At 35.0% G+C, this 24,709-nt stretch overlaps 2 protein-coding genes across 3 annotated transcripts; both read left to right on the forward strand.

Annotated features, from left to right (window-relative positions):
- Positions 1–1,875: 1,875 nt before the first annotated feature.
- On the forward strand, positions 1,876–12,762 carry LOC126696891 (MLO-like protein 1). Its single transcript, XM_050393630.1, has 13 exons — positions 1,876–2,311; positions 2,407–2,558; positions 4,147–4,263; positions 4,360–4,420; positions 4,677–4,774; positions 5,434–5,508; positions 5,613–5,701; positions 5,837–5,886; positions 9,729–9,769; positions 11,662–11,871; positions 11,973–12,040; positions 12,158–12,218; positions 12,325–12,762. The coding sequence occupies exons 1-13, from the start codon at positions 2,134–2,136 to the stop codon at positions 12,553–12,555; spliced, it is 1,431 nt and encodes a 476-aa protein (XP_050249587.1). The 5' UTR covers positions 1,876–2,133; the 3' UTR covers positions 12,556–12,762.
- A 2,171-nt stretch (positions 12,763–14,933) lies between these two features.
- On the forward strand, positions 14,934–23,083 carry LOC126696892 (UTP--glucose-1-phosphate uridylyltransferase 2-like). Of its 2 annotated transcripts, XM_050393632.1 has the most exons (19): positions 14,937–15,680; positions 15,770–15,870; positions 15,949–16,039; positions 16,256–16,316; positions 16,402–16,479; positions 16,563–16,636; positions 18,705–18,777; positions 18,923–18,980; positions 19,086–19,132; positions 19,216–19,281; positions 20,375–20,407; positions 20,656–20,693; positions 20,777–20,852; positions 20,930–20,986; positions 21,073–21,156; positions 21,288–21,386; positions 21,476–21,580; positions 22,287–22,358; positions 22,498–23,083. In XM_050393632.1, the coding sequence occupies exons 1-19, from the start codon at positions 15,028–15,030 to the stop codon at positions 22,522–22,524; spliced, it is 1,893 nt and encodes a 630-aa protein (XP_050249589.1). In that variant the 5' UTR covers positions 14,937–15,027; the 3' UTR covers positions 22,525–23,083. The 2 variants fall into 2 exon arrangements, 1 of the variants encoding a protein (XP_050249589.1); XR_007646111.1 differs by lacking the exons at positions 22,287–22,358; positions 22,498–23,083 and having other exon boundaries at positions 14,934–15,680; positions 21,292–21,386; positions 21,476–21,510.
- Positions 23,084–24,709: the final 1,626 nt, after the last annotated feature.

The raw sequence follows: 24,709 nt of genomic DNA on the forward strand, positions 1-24,709 counted from the left end.
ATATTATTATTATTTTTTTTTTTTTTAATTTATTGGAACGAGTAGGGCTTATATTTATAAATCTTATTCATTGAAAAAGAGATTTTTTTTTTTGAGGAACTGAAAAAAAAAAAGAAAAAAAAAAAGAAAAAGAAGGAGATAAACTTTTACAAATTTGGTCAAGCGCACATAGAAAGTTGAATCAAAGTCAAAAGAAAAAACAAAACACAGTGAGGAGGGCACATGGGAGTGTGGGACGAAGTGGATAAATTAAATCTAATGCCATAATAATTGCAGTGCACTAAATTGCAAATAAGTAGCAACAAGTTGTATAACTTGATTATGTCTTCTAGCAAAAAAAAAAAAAAACTTGATTATGTCTAATTTAGGGCCCAAGTGTCACTCTCACAGTCACAGACCCCCTCACTAGTCACTATCAACGATCAAGTTCAAGTGGCAATTTCAATTTCTTCAAAAAAAAAAAAGAAAAAAAATGAAAAAGAAGATGAGTTTGAGTTGGCAATGACATATTATTGGTCTCTATGTCCCTCGCCCGTGACGCGTGCTTCACAAGATGAACAGTACCATCTTACCTAATTTCCATCACTCACTCCTTATCTCCGCTTGCATTTGCATATTTCATAACCGATAAAGCCTGTGGCCGATATATTTTTGCGTTGAACACAGTACGTTGCAGTACGTGACACAATTTGGACATGTTTTCAATTTTAAACAAGTGTCTATATCATACTATATTCAATGCAAAAATGCATTAGAGACCATCGGTATCCTCTCATAATTTATGATTTACATATTTATGTGGACTGCAGGAATATCGAATATGATGATGCTTAACTGCTTTTGCTTACATATATTTATATTCCAGGACAGTGATTACTTTTTGTCGTTTCTGATTTGATGTTCTTTTTACGTTTGAATTTTAAGTCTTGTTTACGAAACACACTCCTCAACTTCTTCTTCTACTTTTTAGTTGAACGAGGTCTTCCCCTTTTACCCAAAAAAAAAAAAAACAAAAGAAATTTCCATTTCTACTGTTCGCACTCACTTGTAGCACTTTTTAAATTCTAGTCCAAATTAGATTCTTGGAGACTGCGTATTTTGTCTGTACCACTAGGTCCACCACCCATAGAATTTCAAAAAAATTTCAAATTACAATAAGACTAAAGTGAAACTTAGAAGTTTAACTTACCGACGACTATCGTAATTATTTACATAATTTTTATCATAATTTATCGTAGGATGAATTGTAAATGATGAAAGTATGAATCATAAGCACGCGTTACTTTTTTTTTTTTTTTTTTTTACATTATTTACAATATCGCATGGCAACTTGTGATAAAGTAGGTGAAGTTATTGGTCTCTATTAATTAACATATTTTAATTCCACTTCCAATAAAAATAAAATAATATTTGAATTGTAGTAGATAAACTGATAAAAAACATTAAAGTCTTACTTATTATTGAAAAATAAAAATTTAGTAATAAAATGATTTTTTAATATATAAATACTCTCGTAAGTTCTAATTTTAATAAATATTTTATTAAATTTTGCACTTACAAGCCTTGTAAACCGTGGATGAAATTCAATATTTAAACGCTAGACGACACCATACGTATACGCTATCCAAACTCCGCCTAAATGAATGTGGTTCGTTAAATATGGAGTACGACACACTAGTAGTAGTGGTTTTCTTTTTCTTTTGAGATAAAGATAGAAAAGTAGCTCTACCTTCTTCAGTCAAAAAAGATAGATAGAAAGTAGCAGTGGTTTTCGATATTTCACTGGTTTTGTACCCGATAACCGAAAAACACGTATGGTCCGCGGAAATAGATAATAGTAATAGGGTTGTGTTAGTTTCTTTATTTAAATAAGTATCACATGTTTGGATTTTATATTTCTGAGACACAGACAAGAATCGTACTAGTGGTTGCAGAAAGTCACTAAAAACTAACACGTTGTTGTAGACTGGTTGTAGTGTGGTACAGACAGACAATGAGACAAGACTTTACATACATATGAAATTGTTGAAATTAAGCACACACACAGTGAGAGAGAGAGAGAGAGTCAGAGATTCGAATTGTAATCTTAAGAAAAGAGAGCAGAAATTAAGAAGACTTAAGGAGTAAGTAACGATGGGTGAAGAAGAAGGGGTGACGTTAGAGTACACACCGACGTGGGTGGTTGCAGGCGTGTGCACTGTGATTGTCGCCATTTCTCTTGCCGCCGAACGTGTCCTTCATTACACAGGCGTAACTTTGAAAAGGAAGCACCAGAAACCCCTTTTTGAGGCTTTGCAGAAAGTTAAAGAAGGTCTTTCTCTTTCTTTCTATTATATATTATATATTCGATTTCATTCTACGTTTGTTTGTTTTCTTAATAAATTTGAAGTCTGAATTCTTTGGCAGAGTTAATGCTTTTGGGGTTCATATCGTTGCTTCTGACGGTGTTCCAGAATGTGATTAATAAAATCTGTGTCCCCGCCGACGTGACACGTCACATGCTTCCTTGTAAACTCGAGAAAGGACATGAATTTGAGAAATCAGCCACGTGTAGCAAGGTTCGATCCAACACTGTCTCTTTAACTCTCTTAATTCTAAATTTCGTCTGTGGTAATGGTTTTTGGTTTGATTTTGGTCACTGTATATTGAATTGGTTTTTGAATGGTATTTATGGAAACTAATAAACTATAATAATGGCCAAAAGTTGAAACTTGTTGCGATTTGCCATTTGATCTTGTCAGACCCATAATTATTATTTTGTTATTGTTATAATATGTTTTTAAGTTGAGGATTATTCTACAAGATGTTCTCACTTTATGGTAAACTTTGAATTCATTCATTCTATGATCTTAAGAATAGTACGGCGGATGGAGCCATACTATTGCTGGAAACAAATGGAGACAATTTTCTGATACTTGGATTCTTTTTTTTTTTTTTTTTTGGTATTCTCTTATGGTACACTTGAATTCATTGGAGACAATTTTCTAATACTTTGGATTCATATTTGTCAATTTCTGTTTGTAAATTTGTATTCTCTTATGGTGTTTTCCTCTTACGGTTCACGTGAGGAAGAACCCCTACGACTGGGGAATCTTTATCCTCTTCCCCTTCGCGGCCAGAGCCTTTTTATTTATTTATTAATTACTTATCAATATGTGATCTATGATGTACCAATCAGTAAATGCCTGTTTGTTTTTTAGTTTAAAATCACAGCTTATGTACAACTTTTTAAGGCCTCATTCTTTTAAGGTACGAGTACCAGTTGTACAACTATACTTTTATATGACTAATTTTTTAAGCTCATCCAAACACACATTTGGGTACTGCATATGCCCAAGGGAATAGTCAGATACTCGAAGAGGTTTGGATACTCTTGTCTGTCAAAAATCACACATTTGGGTATTACTGCATTCAAGCCTTCAATAGTGACTTTCTCAAGGTTCATGCTCTGGATTTCAAGAACTTAATTGATGATACAATGCATGTTCAGGAGAGAGGGTTGATTTAATTTAATATGCTTGCTCTTGTTGCTTTGAGTAGGACTAGCTGTCGTTGTCTTATCTGTTTCAAAATCTGGTTGTAACTTTCCTCTGAATTGAGAGCTTCTAGTCCATGAATCTATTTTGAAGTTTGATTTAGAATGGAGAGAAGTGGGGAAGGGAAGAATCAGAAAGAAGAGGCAACACACTGAACAGGAAATAAGTCAACACTTTCGCTTGTTTTGCATTTATGTTATTGCTTATTTTTAAATCAATAACCTTCATTATGTGTATTTTGTTCATATTGATATTACTGTTGACAGAGATATCATTGGAAATTTAAATACTTCATCAAGATATTCTGAACTGACCTTGAGGACATATATACACTAAAATTTCCTTCAATTTTTGGAACACTTCACATATAGTTTGGTAATAGCCACAGCTTATCCTAGCCAATTTACTTTTAAATCTGATGCAATGAAATCAAACTACTTCATGGGGTATTCCATGCATTGCATTCTATATTGATTCAGGCATTTAATGATTTTGTTGGTGCTCTCTCTTTCTCTCTTTTTGGTTGGGGAAATTATTGATGTTATGTTGTTATTTATGGCTGCACAAATATGCCATAATTATGTGCTCTAATTGTTTTTTCCCCTTTTAGAATAAGGTACCATTATTATCAACTGAAGCGTTGCATCATCTGCATATCTTTATCTTCGTCCTGGCCATCGTCCATGTGACCTTCTGTGTTCTCACTGTTGTTTTTGGAGGATTAAGGGTGAGCATTTGATATGATTATTCAACTTCTTTGTGTTACACAACCATTGTTTTATTAATCTTTTTTTTTTGGAATATTTTGTTTGTCATTATATAGATTCGCCAATGGAAACGTTGGGAGGATGAAATTGCCAAAAATAATTATGATTCTCGGAATGGTAAGGATCATTATCAATAAGTTATGTGCTGTCTGTCTTGGCTATTTTTCATTAACTAGTGGATCCATTTGCTATGCTTGTGTAGACTTTTGAAATAAGATGGTTCAAATAAGTTAACCCAACAAAGCCTTATATGGCATTACCTTTCTCCTGATTGACTACTTAAAGTGGCAAAGAGAACTGACTGACTCAATAAAGTTTTTGCCAGTTAATCAGCATCCTCATTGCTTCTAATTTATGACTTGTGATAGTGCAGTTCCGAAATCAAAAACAGTTACCGATGTCCATCAACATGCATTTATCAAGGAACATTTTCAGGGTCTTGGTAAAAACTCAGTTCTTTTGGGTTGGTTGGTAAGTTCCTATCTTATTTCTATTAGATTCTACTTGTATCTTAAATGTAGGCTATGAGTTATATTTTTGAATAGGTATGTACCATCAATTCTAACTGTAAAAAAATATAGAAAAATTTTCATCAAAGAAAAATGTTCAAAGATTTTCCTTTTCCATGCAACATGTGAGAATTGACATAAAATTATGCTTGCCTGCATGAAAAAACGTTTGTATGGATTTTTCCCTTTCAATTTAGTCTTGCTTTCACCTGTAGCATTTCTTTTATAATATAAAACACAGTATGAACAAATAAAAAATAAAAGGAATTGACAAATTTTACGTACTGGTGTGCATTTGTGATGGCATTACTGATCTAGTTTGCAATCACTAAATTTTTCCCAGGGTTGGTTCCTTGCAAAAGCAATGTTCTCTTTTCCTGGCCTATAGTATTAATTATTAAACCCTGGGAGGGAAACCATATTTGGAGTTTTTCCCTTCTTGATAAACTACCACTTATCCCAAAAACTTGAGCTATTGGGAAAGAGTGAATTTAATCATTTAACCATTATTCTAATAATCCTAAAGTATGAACTGCAAAATATTTTAGATGGAGAACAGTTATTATCAGCTTGCCAAGTTTGTTTAACCATGCTTCTGACACTTTCTTTTTCCCCCTTCAGTATTCTTTTGTAAAGCAATTTTATGGATCCGTGACTAAATCAGACTACACAACACTACGACTAGGTTTTATCATGGTAAGGTATCTAATATGAGGAGGCTGTTCTCATTCACCAGTATAGTAATTCTTCTGTTATCTCTTACGGGGAATTCTTTACTATATATATTATTTCTGTTGTAGACCCACTGCAGAAGCAATCCCAAGTTTAATTTTCACAAATACATGATACGGGCCCTTGAAGATGATTTTAAGAAAGTCGTTGGTATAAGGCAAGTGACATATGAGAATACCATGTGGTGTTACTGCTTCTTATGGCTTGTAGTATATTTTTATTTGTGAGTTGTGTCTTTTACCAATTGCTTACGGATAATCCTTGACTCACTGTTTGATTTTCTTTGTTGCAGTTGGTATCTTTGGATATTTGTAGTCATCTTCTTGTTGCTTAATGTAAACGGTATGCTACTGCATTGAATAATAACTTACATGCTCGAAACATCACTGAGCAATGTTGGTTTTTTTTTTTTTTTTTTTTGCCCGTGTCTAGTACTCCTGATAGCAAAAAAATTTTGGTCTAGTCAATTTAGGTTTCTTGCTCAAACAGGTTTAGAGTTAGCTTGGAAACTCAAAGGGTAGGAGTGGACAATTCATTGTTTTATAGGCATCAGGAGTACAACAGTCAGAAAAAAGAAAAAAAAAAGACTAGTATATGTCACATTCATCCGAAAGAGCTCAATTTAGACATCTTGACAGTTGGGTTCAGTCATATGCACATGCTTTGCTAATTCCTCTTCATTGGGTCATTTTCTAGTATATGCTGTCAACTCCAGTCAATTCTACTTACCAAACACCCCGCCCCCCCCCAAACAAAACCAAAAAAAGACCCAATATGACAGTCTAGTAATTAGTTGATGGAAGACATTTTTTTTATTAACATGCTTAGATCATTTTAAAATTTTCTTCTAATGTTGAGGAGAAAGTAACTTCTAATAATTATTGGTGTATATATATAGATAGATAGATTTGGCGTACAACTGGTGGAGGAAAGGGATTTGAACTTAAGTTCTCCTCTTTGGGAGGATCAGGCAGTGCAACAGAGCCAGAAGACTTTTGGCATGGTGTTACACAATAAAAGAATTTATATGTGAGATGATTATAAGATATTATCTTAACAAAGTACAATAAAAATTCAGGGGAGCAATGAAATCCAATAAAGAATCACAATGTACATTGCCTAAACAAGTTCACATTTGGCTCTCCATATTTGAATCTCTCCCTCCAACCTAAGCTGTCCACATAATAGAGAGAGGGACTCCCACAAATCCTATCTTTCTCCTAAATCTTCCCTTCCCCTTGCAATGCTTCAAGCATGGTCCGAGGCATCACCCAATGCACACCAAATAAAGAAAAACCCAGTGACCAGAATTCTCATGCCACAACATTGTAAAAGGAGGTGGTTCACCATCTAACACAGGAAGGAAGCTATGATGGGCTTTCATACCAATTTGATGCAGGATCTTTAACAAATTTAGCACTATATTAGGTTCCTTGATGAGTTTTTTGAAAGATTCTTGAATGGGGTTTGATGTTTAAGGATTTTCAGATGGGTGGGTCATAGAAAATTGGATATTGATTGGATATTGAAAGAATTTGATGATTGTTGGCGTTACAACAATGAATTGAATTGTGGCTTTCAGTTTGACTTTTTACTCTTCTTTTGTCTTTTTGAACAATTCGAAGAAAAAAAGAAGGATAAATCCTAAGCAATTGCACCCAAGTTCCCCAAGCAATCACACTTAGAAAGAAGAAAGCAATCACTCCCTCAAAATTTGAGAAAGGCTGTAGAAATTTTATTTAAATTGTAGTGTAGTTTCTGTTTTGAAGGTTAGATAAAGTTATTCCTAATCCTTTTCCAAAAAATACTAGATGTTCCAACAAAACGAAATAGGAAATAAAATCTGGAAACTTAAAATAAGACTCATGGACCTCTTGTACATCCCATTATAGATCATTCCAGAAAATCTGGAAATTACCAAATTACCCCCTACTTTAGTTGAACTTAATTAAAACTGAACCAGTAACTTTCTAACCTAAAGAAACTTAATACTAAGAGTACGAGTTGATAGCAACTAAATTAGCCTGTCAAAGGTGACTTTAAGACTCAACATCAAAGCTAGACTACAGTTTTGAATTTTGCAAATGAGCTCTATCTCAACTGGCACCTCCTCCCTTGATAAGTTCTAGGTGGAGGATGAGGTTATGAGTTCAAGACCCATTGGGTGTGTGTGTAACGTAGCAACAAAAAAAAAAAAAAATATATATATATATATATATTTTTTTTATCCTTGATCATACTTTTTGGAGAGCTTTTTGCTGGCAGCATTAGTGTGTCCTTATAATTCTAACGTATGCAAGATTGTGCTAGAAACCAGACAAGAAAAAGGGCTTCAAGATTGGTACTTATTACCGACTTTTGGATGCCGCTGCAATCACTAGTGATCATTCTTTCCCTTGGAAAATCATATGGAGATCAAAGGCCCCTTTGAGAGTAGCCTTCTTTGTATGGACTACAGCTTTGGGTAAATTTTTGACTATTGACAACTTAAGGAAGAGAAAGGTAAGGATTATAGATTGGTGTTATATGTGCAAAAGCAATAGTGAATCTGTTGATCACCTTTTGCTACATTGCCCTTGTTAAAGACAAGAATAAAATAATATAGAGAAGCGGAAGCAAGAAAGAGAAAAGAACATAAGGGATTACATGATTTGGCCAACAACCTACATCCACAAAATAAAGCCCTAGCGACTACATCTTTACTGTATACTCAAGTCACTATTTCAGTGAACCCTAATAAGGTATATATAGAGACTGGAAGCTAGGGTTAGCTCAATATGGGCTTACAACATAACTAGGCTCCTTAGGCCATTACATCAACATATTAAGCCCAATACTTTAAGAACCCTATTGCTTTAGACTTATGGTCCATGATTTTGGGTTTGTTTGGAGTTTATTGGGTGATGCCAAAATTTGTTGTTGAGCTTTTAGTTTGCTGGAAAAGTCGGTTTGGTCGTCATCAGAATGGTCATATTTGGATGGTTATCCCCCATTGCTTGATGTGGTGCATCTGTGGGGAAAGGAATAGTAGGATTTTTGAAGATACCGAAAGTTCTATGCCTGATTTCAAGTTGTTCTTTTTTAGAATTTTATTGGATTGGCTGTTAGTCGTGAGGAACCTTTCTTTATTTTCTATTGTTGATTTATTAGATTTATGCAATTTTGTAACCGATTGTTTACCCCAGTATACTTCTTGTATACTTGGGTGGCTCTTTTTTTGATTTATATAATTTTATTACTTATAAAATAAAATTCTAACATAAGCAAGATCTATCCACAATGTCCTTTCCTTTTTCTTTTCTTTTTTTGAAATTCTTATTGTCTATAATTTACCAAAGTAGCTGTCCATCCAAGGAACACTACATTTCTTGGTGCCTTTATACACCAAATATTCTTCCATGGAAATTAAACTCTTAATGGCCCTTTAAAAGCCTCGTACTATGTATGAAATTAAAACTTCCTTTCTTTGAATGCAGTCAACACTCTCTCTATCTTTCCCTCCACCTGAAGGAAGATTAGAGTACTAACTTCATAAAATGTTAACTGACTCAATCTCCCAATCTTGCAAAGATCTCACAAATATGAAAGTCAATACTGGATTCCTTGACCGGGCATTCCTAGCTGTGATGCAACTAAACAATCCTTATCTATGACAGTTGAGAATTAGTTCAGAAATCTATCCTTCAGCTCAACATTAGACTTTAATCATACCATAACCACACTTTATTGCCATAACTTATCTTAAAACAAACTCTGAAAAACATTTGCACAAATCCTTAATGCTCTTCCACAAACTCACATCACAGGAACCTCACATCTCTTCTGAGGTCCACTCACCCCAAGATCCCCCCCCCCCCCCCCCCCCATATTTCACAGAAATAACTTGCCTCCAAATTGATTTCTAGAAACCATTTAACTATGATTGATTAAAAGGTTTCATTTTACGAATTTCCAATTCAACTGCCTTAATAGGTGAACATACGTATTCCAAACAACTAGATGATATTTAAATTTATCCTCAATGAGGGCTCACAAGAATACTTTTTACTTTCTCCAACTTATTGGCTACTCACAGTCATCCTCCTTTGCTTTTATGCCATAGGGTTACTGTTTTTAGGATTTGGACACCCATGTGATGGGCATTACTTATATAAACAACGGTATTTTCTATTTTACTTATGCAGGTTGGCATACGTATTTCTGGATAGCATTCCTTCCTTTCGTTGTGAGTAGTCTTGTGATCCCTTGCTCTAGTTTTGCATCCATGCGCATGTGCACGGTTTCTTATCTGTTTGCCCTTGCTTTCAAAAGTGTGAAATTCTTAATTCATGCAATTTCAGTATCTTATGGATGGATGAGATTGAATGGGGAGATCTTTGGTAAAGTGGATTCATTATTAGTTACCATATTTTTAGCTAAAGGAACGAATGGAATAATCCAATGACATTAGAATATTTCCAAATCCATTCACCCTGTGTTATATGATAATTTCATGCTTCTCTTTAATGTGAGCATGGCATCTCCCAGGCTGTCCAAGTAATTGACCTGAAAGAAATCTTTCAATACAATTATTTCAGAAAAGTTTACCTTTAGTTTGATTGGAATATGTCAATAACATAAGAGCTGATGGGCAAGGCAAGAGCTTTAGCTCAAACGGGTACCTCCTCGCCCTTTAAGAATAGGGTGGAGGGTGAGGTCATGGGTTCAAGACCCACCAGGTGTGTCTTTTATTTACCATTTTGTATTTTAAAAAGAGATGATGCACAAAGCTTGCTTACTTAATCTACTGGATATGTTCAAGTCAAAAACACTCGGCAAAAAGTATTGTCAAGTAAAAACAGTTGATGTTAAGTCATCCTGAAATTGGTTATTTTAATGATATTGATTGAAATTTCTATATCTGATTCACGGGTCTCCATACCATTTTTATCTGTTAAATGATTTTCTTCTTAATTTTCCTTAGAAGCCAAGTATAGATGCTCAACCCATTTTTACCCTCTCTAATTTATATAAAATTATGGTTTATGTATTGGTTCTTCTCATTGTCATCCACCAATTAGATTCTCATCTTTGTACTGCAACTGTTTTTCTCTCTCTTTGTACTGCAACTGTTTTTTAGAGAAAACGGGGGGGAAATGGTTCTTGTCTTGCTTAACAATTACCACTCAATGCAGAGATCCATTTGGTTTCATTCTTCTGTTTGAAAAATGAAACCAAAGTTATTACTTATATAAATAAAATTCTGTTTTAAGAAAATTTGAAGGTTACATTAGATCTTACGTTGGTACAGAAAAGATGAGGTGATTCATGAAATCTACTATGTTTAGGGTACACGGATCTGCTCTGTGTGTATTAATCTTCACTGAAGTTCCTTTTTGTTCTGTTAAAAAGAAAAGAAAAAGGAGAAAAAAAGTATCATCCTTTAGAAGTAATGTCATCAGAAACTTTCTAAAGATTGTCAGTCTGAGATTCGTTTCTTATCAAGCAATGATGTAGTTGAGTCAGCAATATTTTTGCTTAATGAGTTAAATGACTGATGCATTTCTTACCCTCAGTAGACAAGAAATACATTTGGACCGTCTGTAATGCAAAGATTTGCTGCCTGCAGTTAGTCTTTCCTTAAAATGAATGCTGTTAGTAAGCATCTGCATTATAGACTCTAGACACTTGAGGTATTTTTATGTCTCCACAATCTCCATTTTCTTGTTTGTTTCAACCCTGTTGCTCTAATTTACTAGTTTATGAATTCTGGCTGAGTGTCCTTGCATGGGCTATTGTCCACTATTCTTTTCTTTTGTTTTTTGGAGGAAAAGAGAGGGAGGATGGGGGGGGGGGGGGGGGGGGGGTGTTGTTTTTGTTTTCTCCCTATTTTCAATGATAATTGTCAGGCTAATTCTTAATGCGCATGTTATTCAATTGGTATGTCATAGATGCATAATCTATGCGTAGAAATTTGTCCTGTTAATCAGTTGTTCATATTAAATAGCATATACAGGCATGTATACAATCATGTCCACTTGTAAAATTTGCGACCTGACACAACTTTGTACTTGCATGGCCTTTTTTTTGTTCTCTTTTCTTTTCACTTCATATGTTGCTAATTCATATAAATTCCAGCTTCTACTTGCTGTGGGGACTAAGCTGGAGCATGTAATTTCCCAGTTGGCTAATGATGTTGCTGAGAAACATGTAGCCATAGAAGGTGAATTGGTAGTTCAACCATCTGATGAGCACTTTTGGCTTGGTCGGCCCCGCATCGTCCTCTTCTTGATCCATTTTATCCTTTTCCAGAATTCTTTTGAGATTGCATTTTTTTTCTGGATATGGGTAAGAAATTCTTCAACCACCATGCATCAAATCTATTTGTAATAAACAAGAGATTAGTAATTGAGACGGAACGTGATTAACCTACTTCTCTGCATATGTAGGTTCAATATGGCTTCGACTCTTGCATAATGGGACAAGTCCGTTATATTGTCCCAAGGCTCATTATTGGGTAGAAGCGAAAGACCCTGTTTACTTTTTCATATTGTTAGGTTCGAAGTATGTTGGATCTTTTATTTACTTAGTACTGATGTCTTTCTATACTTTTTCTTTTGTTGTTCTTATTTAGGGTCTTCATTCAGGTCCTCTGTAGTTCCAGCACCCTGCCACTTTATGCAATAGTCACACAGGTGCTTTTTAGTTGCTGTTTAAAAATGAATTCACCTTTTTTTAAAAAATTAATTGATTTTTCTTAATAAGCTGTTGATCTTACCTGTTCACTGCATTGAAATGAAGATGGGAACTTCTTACAAGAAGGCAATATTTGATGAGCATGTGCAAGTGGGCCTCGTTGGTTGGGCTCAGAAGGCAAAGAAAAAGAAGGGTTTTAGGGCAGCTGGCAATGGCTCTGGCCAGGGAAGTTCCCATGAATCTACCTCAACGGGAATTCAGCTAGGATCTGCTTTTCGCAAAGCATCTACGCCGGAGGAGATTCAGCCTGCATCTGTTTCTGAAAATTCAAAATGACTGATGCCATTTCTTAACTAAGACAGGATGGAGGTCTACATCTTTCATCTAAGTATGGTCATTTCTGTAGATTTATATATACAGGTGATAGCGATAGTTATGTCACCCTTGCTTTGGGGCTGGAAGAGCTTGGGGTGAAACTTATGTCATTTTGAATTTCTCTTAGGCTTAAAATGACTAGTTAATTGATGCGTACATATTTTTGAATGTCATTGTGTATTCTTTACTTACTTACTAAAGAGAGGACTGAGAAGGGGGGTGGGGTGTTCTTGAATGAGTGCTATGTGATTTGTGGCGGCATTGATTAGAAACTTTTCGTATCCTACTCATGCTCTTTGGGTACCATTAAAAGTCCTTGGTGTTTTATTACTATTTATTCAGAGAAATGCTTGCCATCCTCAATTAAGGCCATGTGGTTAGGGGGCTTCAATTTTGAAAAATTAAACCTCATAAGGACCAATTATTCTACTTTTCGAATGTAGTTGACCCTTATGTTTTTCTTTTATTTTTTAGGAAAATAATTTTCTGTTGGGCACTTGAGAAAAGATGAGAAAGAATGAGAGTTGTACTACCGAAAAACTTAAAAGTGATCCTTTTTTTTACAGGTTGAATCTAGTTCAGAGAGAGAGAGAGAGAGAGCCTTAAAAGGATTAAGTGTATCCAAATGTAAAATTTAAATTATTTCACTATTCAGCTTATTTTTGCTATTATTTATAGGTCTTATTGTACTTTTTGATATTAGTCATAGGTTTCACTGTACTATTTTAACTAATTTTTATTTTTATTTATAGTACTCTCAATAATAATTTTTTAGTTTTATGAAAATAAGCTGTATCTAAATATACTAAAATGCTGGATAAAACCTTTCTTATTATGAGCCAATGCACTCTCATTAAGTTCAAAAGATTATTTTTGTATCTGGCTGCCGTGGATGATGGAACCAGTAAAAGGGTACTAACAACTCTTCTAATTATGAGTTCTCCTGAGCTGTCTCTCTCAATTGTTATGTCAATTTTTCATATTGAGTAAAGTACAACGTTATTAATTATTATATGCACATAAATATTAATGAGAAAATCGTACACGCGTTTATCAAAAGTTTGATCATTGAAATGCTTTCTTGTTTTTTTGTTTGTGATTACTTTTTGATCAAGGGGAATAGTTATATAACGATATAAAACATAGTACTTTAGCTGCAAACATTTTCTTCTACTAAAAATGTTAGGGTAGTGTTAACAGGCACCATGAGGTGTCTGTTAAGAAATTGCTTTATGTCAAATATTTTGGCTTTATGTTATATTTTTTACTAGCCTTATTATAGGGTGTTGAGCAAATGGAACTAACTTTTTAAGTTTGACTTATTATTTTAGTAGTATTACCAGTCCCATCATCAATTCATACCAATTTTTTTATTAACTGGATCCTACAATAACTCATCTTTAACAAGCACTTTAACATTTCCCAATTATGGAGGATGTTGTAGGAGCCCTGCCCTTTGAGAAGTAGACTATCAGATAGATTGGGAGGAGGAGATGTGTGTTAGAGAAACAGAAGTCTATCTTTTTCTCGAGTTTGCAGTGGCAAGCAGCATGATTTGGAACAAGGTGGGGCTTAAATTGGCAAAATATTCATGTAGCATAGAGCATGGAGTCATGGAGATAGTGAGTTTGATGGTTGATCCTTTGGAGATTGACAGATTTTTATGCGATGACTGAAGAGATAAATAACATGTAGTTTTAAAAACATTTTTAATGAGTAATATAACTTGTTGATTTTTTTTTTTTTTTTGAGAACCTATAACTGCCTGAATTAATACATATAAATAGTCTTATAAATCATTTTGATAAAAAAAAAAAAAATTTAACTGTCTAAAAGTACATAAAACTTTAAAAATATTATATATAAACAAATAAAGAAAATAAAACAAACCAAACAAACACCATCATGTTTTGATGCCTTTTGATTTTTCTCAAATAAAATATGGATTGTATGAACATAATTGGTCAATAAAAAAACTAACAAAATCATTGTCTTACACCTTTGGTCACATCATGATTAAGTTAAGAGAAGTATTACATTTACAATATTTTCATAATAAATCATAGGTGGTTAGTTATAATTTGAATTTATTGGTTATAATTACTTTTTTACACCACTAATAACAACTTGTAATAACTTATCACTTAGAATTTATTATAAAAATATTATAAACGTAACATTTTTCTTAAGGTAATTAGACAGTTCCAAAACAAAATGTCTCAACCAAAATAAATCCAGACCCCCAAAGAAAAGGCCCAAAATAGAATTTACGATTCAATACAAAGGCCCATGATTATTCATTTTCTAAACAAACCGACCCTGTTTGAAACGGGTCAAATCAAACCCAACGGTCATCTTTCACAATCCATTTCCATTTCCATTTCCCAAAACCATAAACCCTAAACCCCCAAACCTCCGAATGAGACAGTAACAATGACGATCCACTCGGTGGTGATCCAGAAGCTTCTGAGCACAAACGCTCACCTCGGCCGCCGCGTCGTGGCGGACCACCTGAAACCCTACGCCTACGGCATCCGCAATGGCATGGCCGTTCTCGACTCCGACAAAACCCTAATCTCTCTCCGCACCGCCTGCGCTTTCATCGGAGCCCTAGCTCGCAACAACGCTCGCTTTATGTTCGTCAACACCAACCCTCTCTTCGATGAGATCTTCGACCAGATGACCAAGAAGATCCACCTCTACAATCCGAACCAGAACACTCTGTGGCGCACCGGTGGTTTCCTCACCAACAGTCGGAGCCCGAAGAAGTTTCGATCTCGGAACAAGAAGCTCTGCTTCGCTCCTCCTCAGCCGCCGGATTGCGTTGTTATTCTCGATACTGAGAGGAAATCGTCGGTCGTGTTAGAGGCCGATCGGCTTCAGATTCCGGTGGTGGCGATCGTTGATTCGAGTATGCCTTTGGATATTTATAAGCGGATTGCGTATCCGGTGCCGGCCAATGATTCGGTTCAGTTCGTGTATTTGTTCTGTAATTTGATTACAAAGACTTTTTTGGCGGAGCAGAAGCGGTTTGCGAAACATGATTCTATTGCTGTTGACGATGATTCTTCGAAGATCGAAAATACGTATGAAAATTGAATTGTAGCTGTTTGTGTTAGTTCTTTGTTGTTTCTATTTTCTTAATTTGAAGTGATTGAATGGTGGATTTGGACAGTGAGGAAGCAAAACGCGTCGAGGAGAGTGAGAATGTTGGGGTTTCTCCTAAGGATGAAGTGGTTGTTGTTCCTTATGAGAGCTTGGCACCCATTTCTCAAGGTAAATGAATGTCTTAGTTTTGTGATGGTTAAGATGAGCTTCGGGATTCAATTAACGTGAGTCTTTATGTCGATGCAGATAGAGCGGAAGCTAAGGAGCTTCTGGAGAAGCTTGTCGTGTTGAAGTTCAATGGAGCTTTGGGGAAAGAGATGGGTTTCAATGGCCCTAAGTAAGCATTAGTGTTATTGGTAATCTTGACAATGATAGGCATTGCATAATTGAAACATTTGATGCTACTTTTCGATAGACAAAGATGAATTCAAATTAGTCACTTACATTTCAAAGAGTGGGGGTTTGATTGTTACATAGAAGAATCTTTTGCATTTGAGTCGTTTGGTGGATGTGTTTCAACTCCATTATTTTATTTATTTATTTGTTAATGCAGGTCAGTGATTGAAGTGTGTAAGGGGTCAACAGTTCTTGACTTGATTGTTAAACAAATTGAGGTCACTTTTTTGCTCATTCCACTGTACATAGTCAATGTCCACTAGTTGTTTCTTTCTCATATTGTACCATTCTAATTGTTTGCAGTCTCTAAACTCCAAGTATGGATGCAATGTTCCTTTGCTTCTTATGAACACAGCCAAAACAAATGATGATACCGTGAAGGTGAATGTTCTCTGTCATTCCCATATTGTTTCCTTTTTTCAGATAGTGTCAGAATCTACTTATTCAAGCTTGATGTAATTTAGGTTGTAGAGAAATATCCCAACTCAAACATTGTGACGCTGAATACATCAGATGGACAGGCTAGTGAGAATGAAGCGTATGTCATGCTTTAATCTGTATCTCTCTTTTTATTCATTAGCATATGATTATTGGGTATGAAAATGATGCTTCTCTGCTATTTGAAGAAGTCCATTACTGTATTCTAATGCTTTACAGTCCTCTCAGATCCATCTTGTCAGCTACCTTTTGTTTTGGGAAAATTACATTTACCTCCCTTGAGCTGTTGCAAATTATGTTACATCCTCTCCTGCTTTTGAATTAGCTGGTAATCTCCCTTAAATTGGAAAATGTTGTACACAAGTCATCTCAATAAACACTAAGAACCATGGTTTTCAAGTTCTTTTATTTATTTACCCACAAAAAACCAAGGAAAATAACTCCCCCACACCCCCCCCCCCCCCACCCTTGCTGGACCTTTCACACACACACACACTTATATTTCAATTGTACATGATTGTTCATTGAAAGAAAGGGCCTTGGAATAACAGTTGCATTCCCTTCTCCAAACCTAAATTTTTAGACATTTCTATGTAAATGGTAATTTTTAAGGATGGTTGCATGATTAAACTTCTGCTGCTACTAAACCTCTTTTCGAGTCTTGGGCTCATTTACAGTAATAGTTGCAAGAGCTGATGTTGTGTATTGAAAATGTTATTTAGGTCTTTCTGGAACCAAGCTTATTTGTGAAGAGTGTGATTATCCAAAAATTGCTAATCTAGGAATAAAGTACTGAGGCCTGAATGTTATCCGAAAAAATTCTTGTTGGTCTAGTTGTATTGTTGAACTCATTTGATGAAGATGTGACTTACTTTTTTTTTTTTTTTTTTTGAGAAGAAAAACTACTCGTTATATTAAAATCAAGAGTTTGGAAAATCATCCAACACAAAAGACATGATATCCGTTGGAACACACTCCAACCAGATTTGAGACGAAAGAGAGGATCTCGCTCGTTGGGCTAAAGCATGCGCTACCGCATTGCCTTGCCGACCTACATGAGCGAAAGAAATACTCTGAAAAGAGTTTGAATGAGAAAGGATATCTAAGATAAGATGCCCCCCACTAGAATGGTCCAAACCAGATCCCTTTAAAGCATTAACCACTGATTGAGAGTCACCCTTGCAGACACACTGAGTATGTCCCAATTCTGCAGAAAAAAATATCGCACGCCTTGCCGCAAGGAGTTCAAGGATCTCCACTGTTGGAGGTTTTTCAATTTGCTCGGATAGAGCTGCCACCACCTGACCCTCACAAGACCGAATTACCACGCCCAAACCCACCCTATCAGACTCCCCAAACATTGCTCCGTCATAATTAATCTTAACTGAACCGGCTGCCGGCGGAGACCACCTGCGAGGGATAACCCGTTTCCTGAGAATAGAGATACATAGATTGGGTTTTTTTTATTAGTTTGATAAGGCAGTATCAGTCATGTTTATAGTTATGATTTTGTGAATTCTTGAATGGTATAAGTTTCTTGTATAATATGAAGTTTAAATGCATACTTTAACTTCACTTATCAAAAAAAAAAAAAAAAAAAAAACGCATACTTCAACTTCATAACCCATGTCTCCCCCCTTATATGTTATATAGTGTCTTCTAGTTGGTATGCCTCAATAGTTGTCTTGGTTTGAAATTTATGAAAGGTTTATTTACTAATTTTATTTAGTAAAAGAATTTTTAATCCTTAATAGTATAACCTACCTTATATATATATATATATTATAGTAGTTAATAATTTTATACCTGATTATTTTGTAATACAATGTGACCTTAAAGCTATAGCTATTACCACCCCAAATTACTTATTTATATGTCAAGCATTATGCATACCTTTTCCCTATCCACCTTAAGAGAACTTGCATTTTTCTTTTTGAACCAATGGCTATCTTAGTGATATTTTGTCCCTTATGTATTTCTTGTTTATGTTCAAAATTGAATATTTCTTTATTATGACTTGGGATAAAATGTATGAACTGAGAACTTCCCCCCCCCCCCCCCCCCCTTTTCTTTTTCTCAGTTCGTTTTTTTCTGAGTAATTGTATTTGGTTTAATTTGATGAGTAGTATGAAATTTTAATTGATCCTGCTAATTTCAATCACATGAAGGTATCCTTCTGACCATGATATGGTGTTCCTTTCCCTAATGAATGGTGGAACCCTTGATGTATTATTATCCCAGGTATACTTTTTTATGAGATGTTTACACATTCTTCTCTTCATTTTTGTAAAATGAACAAAGATTATAACAAAAAGATGTAAGAGTCAATGGTAAAAGGAGGGATCCTAATGTAAATTTTAACTTATTTCAACCTTTTTTTCCCCAGGGTAAGGAGTATATTCTTGTGGTTGGCTCAGATAATGTTGCTGCTGTTGTTGACCCAAGTATCCTTGTCATAGTTTTTTTAATGAAATTCTTGTTCATCATTGCTTTATTCATTCATTGAGAGAATCATTTTGATCATTGTGCTCCTTAAGTGGATGCTGTAGACATCTTAAATCATTTGATTCAAAACAAGCTTGAATATTGTATGGAGGTATAAAAGGATGATTGCTATTCATTATGTCTCTTTGGCTCCAATTGTTTCTTTTTTAATTCTCTAAATCTTCATTTTTTTAGGTTACGCTGACCACCTTATTTGATACGAATAATAGTATTCTTAATTCACACCAACAAAAGTTTCAGGTAGTTCATATCCTGGCTTCTGGTTCTCTTTTTCCATTACTTCTCCTTCAATTTTCTCCTTGTGAGGCATGGGATGGTCAATATTATAATTGTGCTGACAATATGCTTGATTTTTCATTTTCACAAATTTAATTTTCAAAGTGATTTTGACTGACACAATTTCTACATGCTTAGACCGAGGACTTAGTTGATCAACACAGACTTTGCTTATGTTTCTTTGGTAGTGAGTTGGTCAACAAGTTGGCGTTAACTTCTTATTTCAATAAAATGATTCTAAATGTATGTTAATGCTTGAAAAATGTAAAATATTACTAATGTTGTGCAATGATAAGCCTGAAATGATTGAAACCAAGTTCAGATGGTTCTAGAATCTAGATACATTATTGAGCATGTAGCAAATGAATTGTAGCTCAAATCACACCTCCTTCTCCCCTGTAAGCTAGGCAGCCAGCTTGATGCAGAGTCAAACTCAGAGCATTGTTGTAATGGGTGGAAAAACAAAATCTTAAGAAGAATAGCTCATATTAGCTTAATTTTTTGCATCATCAATGTAGGATAATAAAAAAAACTTTCCGTAATTTATAATACATGTGATTCCTGGGATTGTATTTATGCATATCAAGGCATGACTGTCAGGTCCTAAAAAAAAAAAAAAGGCATGACTGTCAGGTCCTTGTCTGGGTTCTGACCACTTATTATGATCCAAATTTGGAGTTGATGTGAATATCAGCAGTTATCTGCCTTACTCCATCTACTGAGAAGAAGCATGACCAATTATTGAGATTGCCAAGTTAAGATGTGAATATCAGCAGTTGTAGAGCACACTGTTTCTAGTTCTACCCCAAGCAATCTTAAAAAAACAAATATTGTTGCAGATCTAAATCTGGTCTGACCCAAAAATGGTATATCTTTAGAACTGAGCCCTTTCTTTTATCTGGCTATGTCTACCTGGGGTTCAAACCTTACTAATTGATGTTAAGTACTGACATAGTACTTGGGCATTGGGGTAGTGATTGAGATCTGATAAGTAGGTTTTATGCTATATATGTTTGGTAATAGCTTCAATTAATTTCTCTCATCCTTTATCATGCAGCTTGCTGAGATCGCAAGGAATTCTAATGAACATGTATGTCATAATTTATTTGTTTCTTTTATTTATTTATTTATTATGGGACTGCTTCCATTTTGTTTGTCATTTTCTTCTTTTGAAATCAAATTGTAAAATAGAATGCTAATCATACTGTTTTTTTTTGGGGATAAATGCTGCATATACTGGTGATATTTAATAATCTGGTTGATGTAATTAACATCATTTTTTTGGTTTGTTTAACTTACAATCTTCTTTTGTATATTTTATTGATTGATAAATTCAAGTTGGCAGACAAGTTCAAACTTACCGATACAAGAAGCCTGTGAGTCCAGCATGAACCCTTTTGTATTTGCCTTCTAAATTTTGTGAATATAGTTTGACTTTGGATTATGCTACTTCCTACAGGTGGGTGAACTTGAGAGCCATTAAAAGTCTTGTGGATACAGATGCACTGAAGATTGAGAATTATACTGTTTCTAAGGTACCATTTCTACTCATAATACATTGAGGGGCACTTTAAATAAACAAGTTATTTGATGAAGTTACAATTGTTTCCAGGGAGGAAAGAATGATAAAATTCTTTCACCAAAAACAGCAGCTGGTTCAGCAATACAGGTATTTGTCATATGTACAAAATCCTTGTGCTATTTGCTACTAATTATTGCTATTTTATGTGACTATCACATTTATTGTTATGCCAGTTCTTTGATCATGCAATTGGTATTAATGTCCCCCAATCTCGTTATCTTCCAATGAATGCGACGTCAGATTTACTTCTTCTCCAGGTGACAAAAATGCATATTTAACTATCATATTTTGCTCTGACTCCCCTAATGAAAAAAAGGGGGGGGGGGGGGTGGGGGAGGGTTGGAATTCTCTTGGATCTTTGATTGAGGCATACTAATTATTTCTGCAGTCAGATTTGTACACCTCCAACAATGGCGTTTTAGTTCGCAATTCAGCTAGAACAAATCCATTAAATCCTTCAATTATTTTGGGGCCTGAATTTGGAAAGGTGAAGATTTTTTTCATTTTCCTGTGGCTCCTGCCTTGTCTCTATGAATGCATTCTTTATATTTTTGTGGTTATTTCATTCTTTCTCAGGTTAGTGACCTCCTAAGTCGCTTCAAGTCCTTTCCTAGCATTGTTGAACTGGACAGCTTGAAGGTAACAGGTGATGTGTGGTTTGGAGCTGATGTAACGCTCAAGGTATCTGCCCCACTTTCTTGCTTCTTTTATTGGAATTATTGCTTGTTTTATCTTCCTTGCGTAGTTACACTCCATTGTTTCTGAATGAAAATTTGAGAACTGTAAGGGAGTGCTCTGATTACTTCATTGTCTGGTCTGGCGATATGCTAATTTTCAAGTTCTTGTATCTTCATTTATTTTTATATAAAAAATTGCAGATTCTATTGCTGGGATATGAATTGTTAGTTATTTGAGTTTTATTTTATCCCTTACCAAAGACACGAGGAGAATATTTCATCTTGCCTGTTTGTCCAGAGGAAGTCATGTTTCTGTTCCAGACATGAGGGTTTTGTTATAACTTATAAATTAGGAACTGTTCTGATTCTCTCTTATCTGTGTGTGTCCAGGTGTGACCATTGCATGAGACTTCTTTTACATCTTAAATTTGTTGTTGCATTGCCTACATGTTTGCATATAATACATCTGTTAATTTTAGTGCAAAATGCAAGTTATGTTTATATCAATGAAAATAAGATTTGTTGTGTTTAGTGCAAAATGCAAGTTTTGTACGACTCATAGAGTTTCTTGGATTTTATTGTTTCTTATATCTATGCATGTTAATGGTTTCAGAGGATTATATTTCTTGTGCCACTCTTTATATTGAGTTTCTTTCACTTTACTGTCTCTTCAACTTCTTTCCCATCCTTTGATGGTTTTATTTTTGAAGGGGAGAGTAAATATTGTTGCAAAACCTGGGATGAAATTGGAAATTCCTGATAGAGCAGTACTCCATAATAAGGTAAGTCACCAACTTACAATATCTTGAGTGACTTTCTTCTTTCGAGGAAATATAACTTTCAGATAATAGGGGTGGGGGGGAGTTGGTCATTAAGTTCACTTTTTACTTGAAATCAACATTGTTTTATTTTGTTATACAGGACATCAGTGACCCTATTGACATTTGAGGAGTTAATTAGTGTTCTGGAGAAGCTGCAAGGAGCTGGTGGACAGGATATGCTGCTGAACATTTTCATTTAGAGGCAGCAAGAGCTTCTGTCAACACACAGCTGGAGCTTCCATTCGCTTTGCAGCATTCATTTCAGCATAGAGTGGGAGCACCAGGCATCAAGTCTGATAATTATTTTTAGCCAGGGGGAGGATTCATAGTCTGCAAAACTGAATAATCTTCAAACCAGATTTTCCTTAGAAGAAGCTCCCTTGCATTAAAATCTTGGAGCAATAATTCACTTGGGTTTTACCATCACTGTTAGTCTGTAGTTTGACTGATTTCATGTTTTTGCCGCAAGTGATGGTCGCCCTATGTTAACCATATAATTGGGGCTCCCTAAGAGACCACTTGGCGGCTGAATGCTTGATTTTGTCTTTTGTTCTTTTGGCCCATTTCCTGCGTGCTTAATTAGCCTCAGTCAGATTTGAAATTCGTCTTTGGGGATTCAAGACCCAGTGAGTGCATGTATAACTTACCAATAATAAAAAAAAAGATCTGAAAATTCATTTACCTAATTACAAGTTCATAATGGGCTGGAGAGTGGAGAGTATGCCGTGCTTCCAAATTTCTATTGCCTAATCTTTATATTGGATGTTAAAAGCAAACTAATGAATCGAAATTACGAGAGGAATATCCAGGAGAAAATTTATGTGTTTATAGCTGTTTTCTCTCTTTTCCTTTTCCTTTTTATTTGGAAAGTTGCCAGATGAAATGGAGCACTATTCGAGCCCTTTCTAGTTAACTCTTTCCCTGTAAGATGAAGTATGTGCCTATGTGGCTCAAGACTAATTTGGATGTACTTGTAAATATCAATAAAAGTTCATTGGATTTGATTGACCGGAAGAGGCTAGTAAGTCAGCAGGTAGGGGCCATGCCAATTAAAATAGAACAACGTCCCGAAATTTGTTTCTCCCTAGGCCTTCCTTATCGTCATCTAGCTTTCTGCGCTCTTTAAACTCTATTTAAATAACCCATTGTGAATGCTCTAAAAGTAGTAATCTAGAGTAGAAAAAATAACTTTTAAAGAGCCATAACGGAAAAACTATACATAATCAGATGTGAATTCTCTTAGAGAGGGATATTATTGTTATCAAAAAAAAAAAAAAAAAAGAAAAAAAAAAAAGAGGGATATTATTATCCACTGTCACACTGGAATGCAATTTATGGACTATAACATACAAAGCATAACAAGCCCAAAAGAACAAAAACAAAATACAAAGCATTTACTGCTTCTCAAGAAGCATGAGGAGGTTTACACTTTGCAGAGGAGAGAGAGAGAGAGAGATACAATTGGTTAGAAACATGAACTGAACCAAATACCCAGTTACATTATATATTTTAGTGATGAATAAAACAATATTGTGGAATTAAAATGCAGATTACCAATTTCTCTCCTCCATGAATTAAAATTGTTTTCAGTAATTGTTCTATTAAATCTACAACAGCTAAATTTCTGCAGTTGCAGGGGAAGAAAAGGCAAGGGGGGAAAAGATTGTATTAAATGGAAGGGGATCCTTTCCCCAAAGGAAACTACCAGCTCTATAATAAGTTAATAACCAATGTACAACTACAAACGATGCTCAGTACTAAGTGAGGAATTTTGTTCACTTGGTTTTTGGCTGAATTTTGAATAGTCTCCAAAAGATTCTCAATTCTGTACTCCATTAACAGGTTGTCCTGCCAGCGTCTTTTTGAACATCTTCTCCCTCACAGCCTTCCTCCAAACTTCATTCTCTTCTCTCTCTTCCTTTGCATGAGTAATTTCCTGCATCTCAATACTTTTTTTCTCTTTCATTTTATACTTCTCATTTATTTCTTTCAAACTGGGTATAACATGATTGTTGCTCTTCAGTCTCATTCTCATCCTACAACAAACGTCAGAATGGTATGTGACTTAAGCTTCCCAGCTCCACAAGCAATGACAGATGGGTGAATGAAGGACAAAGGAAGATTCAATCACAACTCTGAAACTGAGAAGCATTGATGTCAGACAAACAGACTTCAATTTCATGTCTGTGACTGGCTAACTCATTAGTTAAATTTGAGCGGAATTAAAAATACACTCAATGTGAGAAGGAAGGCTGCACATAAAGAGAGAGAATATATAGAATAAAGTAAGAAGGATGCTGAATGTACAATAT

Source organism: Quercus robur, chromosome 8 (assembly GCF_932294415.1).
Source record: "Quercus robur chromosome 8, dhQueRobu3.1, whole genome shotgun sequence".
NCBI classification, from domain to species: Eukaryota; Viridiplantae; Streptophyta; class Magnoliopsida; order Fagales; family Fagaceae; genus Quercus; species Quercus robur.

Excerpts from the sequence above, each read along its gene's own strand:
- LOC126696891 (XM_050393630.1), top strand. The coding sequence starts at position 2,134 with ATGGGTGAAGAAGAAGGGGTGACGTTAGAGTACACACCGACGTGGGTG. Across the intron at positions 4,264-4,359 it reads TTGTTTTTGGAGGATTAAGG|ATTCGCCAATGGAAACGTTG; the intron begins GTGAGCATTTGA and ends GTCATTATATAG. Across the intron at positions 5,509-5,612 it reads TACGACTAGGTTTTATCATG|ACCCACTGCAGAAGCAATCC; the intron begins GTAAGGTATCTA and ends TTTCTGTTGTAG.
- LOC126696892 (XM_050393632.1), top strand. The coding sequence starts at position 15,028 with ATGACGATCCACTCGGTGGTGATCCAGAAGCTTCTGAGCACAAACGCT. Across the intron at positions 15,871-15,948 it reads CTTGGCACCCATTTCTCAAG|ATAGAGCGGAAGCTAAGGAG; the intron begins GTAAATGAATGT and ends ATGTCGATGCAG. Across the intron at positions 16,480-16,562 it reads CAAATGATGATACCGTGAAG|GTTGTAGAGAAATATCCCAA; the intron begins GTGAATGTTCTC and ends GATGTAATTTAG.